Source organism: Martes martes (genome assembly GCF_963455335.1).
Source record: "Martes martes genome assembly, chromosome: 15".
Lineage (NCBI taxonomy): Eukaryota > Metazoa > Chordata > Mammalia > Carnivora > Mustelidae > Martes > Martes martes.
In genome coordinates, this window is record NC_137903.1 from 15575942 (window position 1) to 15589424 (window position 13483).

General features: G+C 36.5%; 1 protein-coding gene across 2 annotated transcripts in view; it reads left to right on the top strand.

Moving 5' to 3' along the window:
• Positions 1-13483, top strand: part of USH2A (usherin) — a gene marked incomplete at both ends in the record, with an annotated part of 700457 nt that overhangs the window by 598470 nt on the left and 88504 nt on the right. For both annotated transcript variants that reach the window (XM_080825193.1, XM_080825194.1), the window contains one exon: positions 10571-10925. In XM_080825193.1, the coding sequence (XP_080681319.1) occupies positions 10571-10925 (355 nt within the window). The remainder of the gene's footprint in view (positions 1-10570; positions 10926-13483) is intronic.

Consider the following 13483-nt stretch of genomic DNA (forward strand, 5'->3'; position numbering starts at 1 on the left):
GGCAGCCTCACACCTTCCCCTGTTTGGTCCTGTGCCCAGAAAACGGGAAACTTAGTTCAGGCCTCCTCTTTCAACTTCAGATATTAAAACCGTTTGATTCAGGTCTGTCTTCAGTGATGAGTAAGGGTTTGTAGGAAAATTATAGAAGGAGAAAGTATCATTGCATTTCTCGTTACGTAAATGACATGGCCAAAGAAGAGCAAGCCAAATGTCTCCTCAGCAAACATTAATTTGAAGAATAATATTTCTGATTCAAATACACATGAACGCGTAAAAATGGCTAATGCGATTTTACATTTTAAGCTAAGCTCATGAGTGCAGGCTCTAAAATGCCCATCCTCTTGGAATAGTTTTCTTTCACCTACTTAATGCTAATTGTATGAGAAAAGCACATCAAATTCCGATTCTGAATAAAGGGAAATAAAGTATCTGTTATGGAGCGGACGTGGCTTCAGTCTGTTGGTTTTGTAAATAAAGCTCATGATTTCAGTGACTATTCCGTGGCAGCTATAGAGAGGGAAAACAGGAAATATAATGCAGAAAGCCCGCTTCAATGAAAAATACTGTAAATTGAATTTGACAGCATTTGATGGCATTTGATTATTCTAGTCACAGCCAAACAATGATATAAAGAGTAATATGAAACAGAATGTGTTACTGCCTAGCAGACTCAAAAGCAATAAACCTTCCTCCAATGTGACACAATCACTTCACAATCATAATTGTAGCCTGTTTGATACCTCTGAGTACAGCAGAAGGGCACTGACTGACATAGATACATTTTGTTTTTTATTTAAAGTGAAATGAAAATGGCGCACTGGGGCTCCAGATACAATCGTTATATTCACCTACATAGGCATGAATCACTTGGCGGTTATTTCAGCTGAAGTTTAAATGTGCTTAGACAACAACAATATCAAATTTTTCTTAGATAGCTGCAAAAAAAAATCAGAAATTTGTAAGGACAGAAATAGAATGTAGACACATAGTTCTTTTTCATTCTGGGACTACACAGAGCCCCTTCTATAGTTATGGCCGAGAGCCTGCAGTATTTCTGGGGAGGCTATGGCATGTAATCCCTGCTTCATCATTTGCCTCCTCTTTCTTGTATCGCCACCAAAGGAAACACACTTCGCTCAAACCAAAGACAGGGTTTGGCCCAGGCAGATATTTTCATTAAATTGCAGGAAGCCAATTTGCCAATCCCATTTTGAAAATACCTGTCGCTCTAGTCTCTCTAACCCCTTAAATCACTTCCCCTCAGTAATTTCCTTCCATTGTTTAAAGACTGCCTCTAGATATCATCCTATTGAAAAGCATCTGTGCTGATAAAGGGGTATTGATGACTTTACAAGCAAAATAATCTAGGAAGGATATGATTATTAATGTGATTGCTTCTGTTCGTTTATCTGTTACTTTGTTATTTGATTTAGGCTACTTTGTTCACTAAGGTGAGGAGTTATAAAAGACATTTCTGACAATAGGGACAACATTGATGTTAGTGTTGTGCAACCTGTTTACTGATAGAGTGTATAGACAAGGCCATCTTCAGCATTTGTTTTCTCCTCATAGTCCATTTGGATATTATAATAACGATTTTTCAGTATTCCCCTCTGTCTTATATCTATGATGTTGTAAATGCAAAATCCCTCCACAAAATCTGACTTCCATTTACAAAATTCATCAAATACTTCTTTTTCTTGGGACTTCACAAAACACTTAATGAAATGATCTCCCACCGTTTTAATAGAGACAAAACCGCATGAGGTTTATTCTCATAAATGGTCTCCTTAAACAAATACAGAGATTGATTGATGTGCAATAAGAAAAAAATATATATACAAATACCTTCTAAACACTGTAGAAGTAGAAATGAATAATGAACTCTTTTTCGAGTATTTAAATAGTAAGATTTTGAAGGATAAAATAAGAGATAGTTAAGATGGGTGGTTGATATGGAAGAATATTCCAAGCAGGGAACTGCATATAATAATTTTCTAGAATGGAAAATTAAGCTGATTGACTAAAATAAGAGGGTATTGACTCAAAAGTGAAGAAACTTTTATGCAATCAATTCACGTTGGGTGGAAAGATAGATATGGAGATGAAGATAGGTAGATAGATGAATGACAGGTGGTAGATATATCAATAAATAGAAATGTTCATATCTGCTGTGAGATCTGAGTCCTATTACCAAGGACCTTTACTATAGTAGGAGATATAAGTCAAACTAAGCAAAAAAAAAAAAAAAAAAAAAAAAAAAGAGAGAAATATATGTATATTTACCAGAAAATATAAATATTTACCAGAAAGTTTACAGGAGAAAAGAATTCTTTTTGTCTGGAATATTTATGGAAGACTTCATTCATTCATGGATGAAACTGATGTCATTAGGACTTGGCCTTATGATATAAAAATTTAGTGACCATTATTAGAAATATTTTTGTTGGAAAAAAGTTTTAACAGGACAGAATATTAAAAAGGCTATTCATCCTTTCTATATGACTTACCCGAGGCACATAAAATTTCCATCAATGAAAGTAACTACTATTAATTTTAATATACATAATATTTCTGCTTTCTTTTTATAGTTTCCCTTTCATAAAAAGAATCATATTGGTCATGCTGTTTTCCAATTTTCTTTGGGCATGGATGCACACACACAGACACACACACACACACCTCACTTCTTTTAATGACTCAACTATATTTTATTATATGAATGTGAGTCTGTATTATTTAACCAGTCCCCTACTGATGGCAAAATAGGTGATTTCCAAGTTTTCATTACAACAGCAACTCTCAAAAAAAACACCTTCACGATGAGCAAGTGAAGGATTATTCTTAGTACTTGAAGTGCAGGGTCAAATTTTGTACATTTTAAATTCCTAGAGTTTGCTCAATTGTCTTCTAAAAATGGTTGTAAGAATTTTAATTCTGAAAACTCCTGTCAGTAGGGGGTCTTATCAGTTTTTCAAATCTTTGCCAGTTCAATATTTTAAATGGCATATTATTGTTTTAATTAAAATTTGGTCATTATAAGTGAAGTCATTCATTTATTTTAAATATTTCCTTGCTATTTATGTGTGTGCATAAATATTGTATATCCTTAGACTATTTTCTTTTGGACTATTTCTCATTCATCTATGCTCTTTATATAGTAAGGAAATTCTCCCTTTGATGATCATATTAAAATAACACATCAATTATTCCAGCAATTTTATGGGTTCTCCTCCTTATATCTAAATATAAAACTTGGTTTTGTTTTAGAGAATGAGATAAGAAATCTATGCATTTATTTTTTTTAAAAACTATCTAGTTTGTCAACATTATTTTATAATTCACTGACTTGAAATGCCATCTATACGAAATCTTCATGTATCATCTGGTCCCTTTCAGGATTTTGTTTTCTATTTTGTTTATAGTGGACAGGATTTTAATAAGCAGAGCCTGATGGCAAAGATATCTCAGGTGAATAAAACTAATAGAATGAACCAAATTCCCAATGCTAAAGTCATAGTGTTCAAGTGATGGTCAAGCTTGGCTGGACCCTTTGTTATTTATAGGGAGAATTTTGACAACCAGCTTGATAGTAGATTTTAGAAGACTTGAAATACCAGGCTAAGAGTTTAGATTTTTTATTTGGAGGCAATGTAAGCCATTGCAACTTTCAGGTAAAACAGAAAAGCAGTGTGATAAAGTGGACAGAGCTTGGCATTTGTGGACAGAAGATATGGCTTCCAGGTGCTGGGTCAAACACTTTAAAGTTACGTGACCATGGGGAAGTCATTCTGTTGCTCAAGCTTCATTTTTATGTAAAGTTAGGCTAATAAACATAAAGAATAACCTCTTAGAATTTTGTAAGAATTAAATGAAGTAAGGTATGTGGAAGTCCTTTGTTAAATATCAAGCATGATAAAAGTAGGAAATCATCCTAGATGTACAATAAAGATGTACCATGATTTAGGAAGACAAATCTGGCTGTTACAAATTTTTTTTTTTTAAGATTTATTTATTTATTTATTTGTCAGAGAGAGAGAGAGAGGAGCAAGAGTGAGCACAAGCAGACAGAGCGGCAGGCAGAGGGAGAAGCAGGCTCCCCGCCGAGCAAGGAGCCCGATGCGGGACTCGATCCCAGGACCCTGGGATCATGACCTGAGCCGAAGGCAGCTGCTTAACCAACTGAGCCACCCAGGCGTCCCTGGCTGTTACAAATATTTAAGGATAGGGAAAAAGATTCATGATAATAAAAGAAGCAGATTGTACAACAGCATGCCAAGGATGATTCTGTTTTTCTTTAAATATATAGAATATTTCTTTACATTTATATGTGCATAAAAAATGTCTGGAAACAACAACAAAATAACTTAACAATGCTAATCTCCCAGAGATAAGTTAAGCAAAACCCTTTTTTTATTTTTATATTTTTTAAGACTTTTATTTAGTTATTTGAGAGAGAGAAAGCATGAGAAGAGGGAGGGGCAGAAGGAGAAGCAGGCCAGGCAGCCCAATGCAGGCCTCGATCCCAGGACTCTGGGATCATGTCCTGAGCCAAAGGCAGACCTTTAACTAACTGAGCCACCCAGGTGCCCAAGCACCATCCTTTTGAATACAGATCCTCCTCAACTTACTACGGGGTTATATACCAATAAACCCATTGTAAGTTGAAAAGACTCTGCCTTCAGCTCAGGTCATGATCCCAGGGTCCTGGGATTGAGCCCCGCTTTGGGCTCTCTGCTCAGCAGGGAGCCTTCCTCTTCCTCTCTCTCTGCCTGCTTCTCTGTCTACTTGTGATCTCTGTCTGTCAAATAAATAAATAAAATCTTTTTTAAAAAATGTATTTAATACATCTAGCATACCAGGGGCCCCTGGGTGGCTCAGTTGAATGAGCATTGGACTTTTGATTTCGGCTCAGGTCATGATCCCAGAGTCATGAGATCAAGTACTATGTCAGGCTCCATGCTCGACAGTCTGCTTGTCCCTCTCCCTCTGCTCCTACCCCACTTGTGCTCTCACTCTGTCTCTCAAATAAATAAGTAAAATCTTAAAAAAAATACACCTAACATACCAAACATCATGACTCAGCCTGGCCTATTTTAGATGTGTTCGAAACACTTACATTATCCTCCAGTTGGGCAAAATCATCTAACAGAAATAATATTTTTGTTATTTTTATATTTTATAATATATTTTATAAATTTTATAATTTTATAATATTTTTAATCTTATTTTAGAATAAAATGTTGAACATCTCATGTGATTTATTGCACACCATACTAAAAGTATAAAACAGAATGGTTGTGTTGCTACAGAAGGGTTGTAAATGTGTCGGTTGTTTACCCTGTGATTGTGTGGCTGACAAAAGCTGCCACTCACTGCCACTGCCCCAAATTCGGAAAGAGTATCTTAGGACATATTGCTATCCTGGGAAAAGATCAAAACTCAGAATTTGAAGTACAGTTTCTACTGAACGCATATCACTTTCACATGGTCATAAAGTCAAAAAAAATTATAAATCAAACCATCATAATTTGAGGACTGCCTGTAGTTGTGTTTTTGCTCATCCATATTTTCTAATTACTTTTCACAACAAACATAGCATATGGCATGATAAAGACAAAATAATAAATTGTTAGTCCAGATGCAAATCAATCCTCACCCTGTTTATGATTTTCCTATTTCTCTCTTTCTGTAAACATCATCATCACTCCCTGTAGCAAGTTCTGCTTGGGAAAGAGAAACCACAACGGTTATTTTAACTGAGTTTAACATACATAATTGTTAACTAGTTGTAATTTGTTAACTAGGTAACTGGAAGGATAAAAAGTGAGCTCTAAGATATCATGCAGGTGACAACTACAGAAAACACGTACTACCCTTGGGACTGAGACAGCTAGAATTCTTAAAAACTTAGTAACTAGAGGGGAGAGCTCCCACTCCCGCCCCCAGCCCCAAACAAATTTCATACTCAAACTTCTCATAAGGAGGCAGGATTTATTACTTTCAGGGTGAAAAATCCTGGCTGGAGAGATGCTTACATAATCAGCAAGCAAACAGGAAGCAAAGAGTAAGGAGCCAGTTCTTTTTCGGTTCAGTCTTCTCATCTCCCTGTGGCGCCCCCTATTGGCAGAGCTCAACATAGACTCAACCAGTAAAACAGAAATGCCATTGCAGAGTCCCAGCTTCACCGTCATAACACCGTTATTGAAGGAAAGGGTTATTGCTCAGAGACAAATTAATAATGGGCACATTTTTTCCAGTTAACCAGGTTTCAGAGAGTTTTGGTCTCTTCTTGTCAACCAGTCCATCATCCAGTCATTGCTTACAAAATAATTACTGTTTATTATAGTATGTCAGGCTTCCCTAGGGGCTGAGAATATGTAGATAAGTAAGAGAGAGTCTTCACCTTCAAGGAGCTTACAGTATGGTATAGGAGATAGAAAAGAAAGAAAATCTATTACATTATAGCGTTACAAGTGAATCACTTGAAAAAAGACTTAGCACAAAAGAGAACATGATAATTCTGAGAGAGAAGCAAGGAGAAGACTTCCTGGAGAAAGTGACTGTGGTGGAGCTTAAAAGATGAATTGGAGTTAGCCTACAGAAGGGGGAGGATGAAGAAAGTGTGCGGTGAGGCATTGCAGAACAAGACTGACATGTCAGAGCCACGGAAGCATGAACCATCGTGGAACAGAAGGGAACTGTAGACAAGCATTTGAGTATGACTGGAATATCCGATTGAATAGAAATCTGGAGCAGGAAGCTGGAATGGTAAGCACAGGCCAGTTGCGTGGCAAATCACGACCATTCTAAGTGGGATTAAGTCTTAACACTTTTAAATGATCTTTAACATCTCATCCCCCAACACCAGAGTATCTACTCACTCCACGAAGCTGGATGATTCAACCTTCAACGGTATTTGGTAAATCACCTGTGTTACCATTTCCTCTACCATCAATTGTAGTTCAGGATCTATCTTTATTCTCATGGGGTCTGTTGAGATGACCTCTTCACTGTGTGACTACCTGTTGGCATTCAATCACCGTGTGACATACCTGTTCCCATTCAATCTAGCCTTCACGTGACTGCTGGATTTGTCTTCCTAAAAGCAGCTTTGGACGCCATTTCTATGATAACTGCATTTGTATCATGTGTTATGTTTAACCCAGTGGATTTTCATGTGCATAATTTGATATAATTCTTACCAAAATGCTAGGACATCATACACTAAAAGGTTATTAACTCCAGTTCACAAAGTGAAATGGAAACTAGAGAGTACATGTGGGTTTTGCCCACCGTCACCTACTCAAGTAGTTGTAGGCCTAGACCTACAACTTATCTCCTCAGACTACAGGTGTTTGGGGTTTTATATTTAAATTAGTATTCTTATTATTCTCCATAAATTGAGGGTGGCACTTTCATAATCTGAAATTGCTGTGGGAAATGAACTGAGTTACAGGATTTTGCTTTGGTCGTTTCTGAAGACAAGTGCTAAGAATTGTTGCAGGAAATAGAGGAATAAGGAGTTTTGTTTTTTTATTTTTAAGATTGTACTACAGTAAGAAAACATAAGTATGAATCTTTTAAAATACATGGTTCCTAGTTTTAATACTTACTTTTGTTTTTTTCTTAGTGTTAAGGAGCCTTAAATTAACTCTAGTTGGAAAAGAGCGTTCATTATTGAAATATCTCCCAAATGAGTTTAAGCATAGAATAACCATTTGACTATTCAGAGAGAACTGAAAATGTGATTTCCCTAAACACAGGTGGTTCAGGAGGAAACACTTCCAGTTAAATGAACAGTTGAAGCCTAAATCTTAAATAAATTAAGAATAATTGTCATCTACTTAACTTCTTCTGTTCAAAGTTCATCCAGACCTGAAGAGATTCTATTCTTTAATACCATAGATGGAGTGTTTACCTCAATATAATGTTACTTTATTGAGTATTCAATAGTTGCCAGAAGTACTTAACCAGGTTCCATCCTTTAATTGTTTGGATAGATAAACTTGAAGCTAACATAATATTTAATCTCTCACATAGCACAGAGTTTTTAAAATTCATGCTTTCAGGCAATTTTAAAAAGAATGTCACAACCACAGCTACACCTCAATGTGGGAATTCATGAGAGTTTAATAAAAATTAATTGAATTGTCATAGAAAGGTTGAAGCCAGACAAAACAGACAATTTTATTTCCCCATAGAAGTTTATGTTTGTTTGCTGTATTATGTTCCTTGCAAACACCTTTTAAAAACTCAGAGGAGTCCTTGGCTGTGAGCCCTGTGGTCCTCATTAGAATGGATCCCTCCCAATGACACACCTGGTACCTCGTATCTGCAGCAAGTACAAAGGCCAAACCCTGCAAACCGACACTGAGTGCAGAATCTGGCCCTCGCGTGGTAGCGAGGAATAATGAGGTGGGTTGCCGAAACTTAATTGCAGGTCACTGAGAGGTATCTAGGAAGCCTCTATGGTCTCCAGCGGGAGGGTTGTCATTGCTCATGCTTAGGTCATTGTGATTTATCAACTTGAGGATCATCAAATTCCCAAAGCCAGAGATTTTAAGTATCCTGCCTTTTTGTGAGAGGTACTGTCATTTACTTTGCCTTAATAACCCTTTCCACTTTGATGGCTAATCTGATATGGCAGCATGTGACTATCCTGGCATCTGAAGAGCGTGTTCATTAAATACTCCTACCGGCCTGGAAAATACTGCTTTATCCATCAGTCTCTCTCAACTACAGAGCAGAAGCTGAGTGGGAGAGGGTCATCTCTTGGGTACGTTCTTCCCCAACCTAGAATACTACCCTAGTAGGTAAAAAGAGTTAATAGAGATGAGACAAAAATGCAGAGAAGCCATGGAATTACATGTCTTTTGGCCACTTGTTCAAAAAAAATTACAGAATTTACAGGGCTCAGATGCTGGGAATACAGAAATAGACCAACCATGATTCCTCAGGAGTTTCCCCTTCTGATTAGGTCTGCAGCTAACCAGATATTTTTTTTTTTTAATTTTTTTATTTGTGGGGGGTTTGTTGTTGTTGTTTTTTAATCATGATTTTATATCCAGGTGAGCAAATAACTGTTCCAAATGAAATATCAGATATTGGAGCTACACTGACAACTGACAAATCCATTTCTCTTGCTTGGATGTTTAATGTTCTATATATTGAGTATCAAATAGTATGCCTAGGCCTAAGTTTTTATATCAGTCAAATCTACAGATGGGACTGAAGAATCCCTTCCTCAGGCATCTGAGGATTTTTTTGAGTGTAATGTGAATTTTATTAGGTGTTGGAGAAGACATCTAAAAGGAATTTGATTTTTGCCCTTTAAAGATCTCTAGAGCAAACTCATGTGATATAATTTATCATGTTATTCTCATTAATTTTCATTTAGCTTTATCTTCTCGACTCACCCATGAGTTCCTTTAGAAAAGGAATGTGTACTTCTACTCCTGGTACAAGGTGTGGTGTATGTTATAGTTTAAGCATACAATAACCAGTAACGGTTTGCTCAGTAAAGGTTTGTTGATGAATACAAGGAAGAACGGCCCTTACTTTGAAGGGTAATGGCTTAATTAAAGAAAAGAAAATTCAGATGAAGAGAAAATGCATGACAGGCAAGATGTGAATTCAAAACATTTTTTAAATATCCTAGAAGCAGATGCAAAATAACATTGTGCAAGGTAAAAGAGAATTAGAACCATGGGCTTCTCTTCATCATTCCTCATCCTTCACGGTGCTAGCTAGGGTTTTTTCACACAAAGATCTTGTCGTTCTAGGAGCAGTAAGAGGGTCTCCCTCAATGTGTAAACACTTTTCAGGTCTCTCCATTCGTTGTGTTTGCTAGTGTCATGTTGACCAGTGAGAGTCATACGGCCAAGTTCAGAATGAGTTTAGGAGCACATTAGCAATAGCCGTGGGTACAGGGAGACGAAACAATTGGAATACTTACTGCAATCCAGCTACTACAGAAAGTTACGAATTCCCAATAATGTCAACTTCCAATAATTCTATATAGTGTAATTTCCAGATGTGCAAAAAATAAAATTGTGCAATATAATTCATGTGCACATGCATACACTTCACATACTTATAAACACACAAAGATCCAGAAATATTTTTAAATGTCTTAATAATGCTTACATATATGCTTCTGATTTTTTTAAGTTTCTAAATAATGTATGTGTTTGTATTGTATTGTATATTATTGTATATGGCATAGGCAGGTGTTTTTAAGGAAAAGTTTCTAAGGTAATACAATAAAATGTAATTATGGATGGTGCTGCACAGTTTAAATGTCTTTATTTCTTCTGTGTTTTCCATGTTTTCTAGGAAATATATACATTCTTTATGATTAGCCAAGTATATGTTTGAAAAAACACACTTAAAAAATGATATTGAATCGCGTCTCTTGTGCCCTCTTCGATCTGGTCTTCATTATGACACCAGAAAGGAGCAGTTGAATTGATAACAAATTCTTCTGAAAAGCAATTTCTTCCTCTATGTGCAAACCTTCTTTTGAAGTGTACAGCTGTCCCTGATTGCCTTCCTGGTCTCCTTTCAGACGTCCTGCTGGCATTGAAGACGAGTCCCTTTTGTTTGTCTGGGCAGAAGGAGCCCTTGCATTCACTGATGCTTCGGATACTCTGATGCCTTTCACGCTCTACGAATACCAAGTCAGAGCCCACAACTCCAGGGGGTCAGTGGAGAGTCTGTGGTCATCAGCACGGACCCTGGAAGCCCCACCTCAGTATCTGCCAGCACCTTGGGCACGAGCCACCAGTGCTCATTCGGTTCTGCTGAACTGGACGGAGCCAGAATCTGCCAACGGCATTATCTCCCAGTACCATGTGGTCTACCAAGAAAGACCTGATGATCCAACATTTAACGTCTCTACCGTGCATGCTTTCACCATGACGGTAAGAACTTAGGAAAAGAGAGTAACAGATGCTTAGAGTATCTGGTTAATCTGTTGAAATTTATTTTTTATCCAGCTTATCATTTTTTTTTCAGTTAGAGCTTAAATACATTAAAATCTTTCACATGTGAAAAAGAGCAGTGTAGTCACAGGGAAGATATGGAACTAAGTATAAGGGACATTGGAGACCAGTTTCCAGGCCATGATTAATTTGTATTACCTCAAGCAAATAAGTGAACCTCTCTTTGTGTGATCCATTAAATGGGGATACTAAATGTGTCTCTGTATCCCTCAGGGGGATGAAGCATAGATAAAATTAGACAGATACGGATATAGATACAGATACAGATTTGGTACAGACACATATATAGATAGAGATTCAGAACAGATATAGATATAGATAGATATGATATGATTGGCTCTTTGAGAAAAAAAGTTAAAATTTCTAGATCTATCTGGATGATATAAAAATAGATATAGATATAGATGTCGATGTAGATATAGATACAGATATAGGTATAGAAATCACATGCACTATAACTTATTTTTCTGGGTTGATCACCTCTGGTCTGTAAAACAATTTAATTGAGTTCACTAGCATCTTCTGAGAGCTTTCTTCCCACCTGGCATATGCTGATGTCCTATGGGAAATAGGGAAATAGGATGGTTCTTTTATCAGGGAGCTTTCTTTTTTATCACACGGCAGAGATGAGATTTGAACATGAGAAAAAAGTTAGAGAAGTAGTGCATGATGGGCTCTAATACCTACCACATGGTGATTCAGGTCCCAAATTCCACCCATCACCTACCAAGCCCTAAACCACAATACAAGAGAGAATATCAACTACCAAGAGTTAGTCAAAAAATGCTCTGAGAGGTCAGCAGGAAACCCTTAAACTGAAGAGTCTTCATGGAAAAGATGAAACTTGTGGTCTTAGCAGTTAAATACATATGGTTTTTAAGATGTGCCAAGACCTTGCTACATATGAAAATCCCTCATAATAAGAAAAAATAGACAGAATAAAGCATTTTTCAAAAAGCAGACCATGCTCCTGTGCTCCCAATCCAGGCACTCAAATATACCTGAAGGTACTTTATCAAAATACCTAAATAATACTGAGAAAACATATTGTAATGAAACTCTGAAAGAACAGTTATAAATGAATAGTTTAAAGTACAATATCTTCTCCCTCTCCTTATGTTCAATTTTTTTCATATGACTAAAAAATAAGCAGCCTGTGAATTAAAGAGATAGTATTTGTCTTCATTTTATTTAGAATTCAGAACTGGTACTTTATTTTTTATGTTATATTTAATTATCTTTCACATTACATCTTCCTAGAGCCTTCATTATAAGCATTAGAAGCAGTGTTCTTATATGCAGATCTTTTTTAGTTGATATGTGATCCATCTAAGAAATCTAAGACTTCTTACCATATCATTGGAATTCATGTTCTAAACTTCCACCTGAAAGCAAAATCCTAAAAAATAAAGTAAAAATACTAAAAAACTCTTGACAAGGGCTTTCTGAATGACACACTTTAACTTAAATATTTTTATTAGAGGCACTAATATTGCAATAATTAAACCTTTGATTTTAAAATATGGCTTTTAGACATCTGAGACTAAACATTTAATTTGCTAAAATAATTCTCCTGGAATTCTCTTAAGGAATACCCTCTACATCATTCTTTCATAGCTAGTTTCATCTCACAACACAAGATTTAAAGTATATGATGAACTCTGTCTTGTATTTAATCTGCCAGGTTCTGTTTTTATCACTCTGAAAAATTCTTAAAAGAGAGGAAGGCCTATTGCCCCAAGCTTTAAGCATCTTTAAGCACCTTTATCCATGGGCCCTGCCAACACAGCCCCCCACCTGGCAGCCCAGTGTTGCTGTGCTCTTCCATTTTCCAAGGAGTAATCCTTGTGCAGTGCTAAAGAGGATAGCCAGAATGATCAGGAAACAGTAATATTTCCACCCTATTTTATAATGTTTGCATCTGTGTGTGTGTTCAGAATAAACTCCCATCCCCCCAATCTGGATCTCTGGCCCTGAGAATCTCGAGAAAAGATTTCATTAGGGTCATTAGGAAAAGCCCAATTTGAGCTTGTTAAGCAATCAAGGACATCTTCCATAGACCAGTTGGACCAGTGTTCAGACATTGTGATTAGCAAGCCAGATTTCCAGGGCAGGACACCACTATGACTCTTTATGGGCTGACATCTTTGAAAGAAAGAATCAGAAAAATAAATTATAGTCTTTGAGCTTCATACATTCCTACATCCCAAGAGAACGTGTTTGAGCATTAAAAAAAAAAAAAAAAAGATATTTAAAGAAGGGGGTTCTACCATGTAATTCCAATTCCTTACTATCAGAGGAGAATTTTTTTTTAATCCTACCCAAATCCTTCCTCCTGTCGTTTAAGTCCATCTCTTCCTGTTCAGAACAGCATGATTTCTTTAAACCAGTGCAATGAACCTTCAGGGTCAAGAACAGATTATTGACAATTCAATCCAATTTGGCAAATGGTCATTGAGCACTATATTCAGTATGCC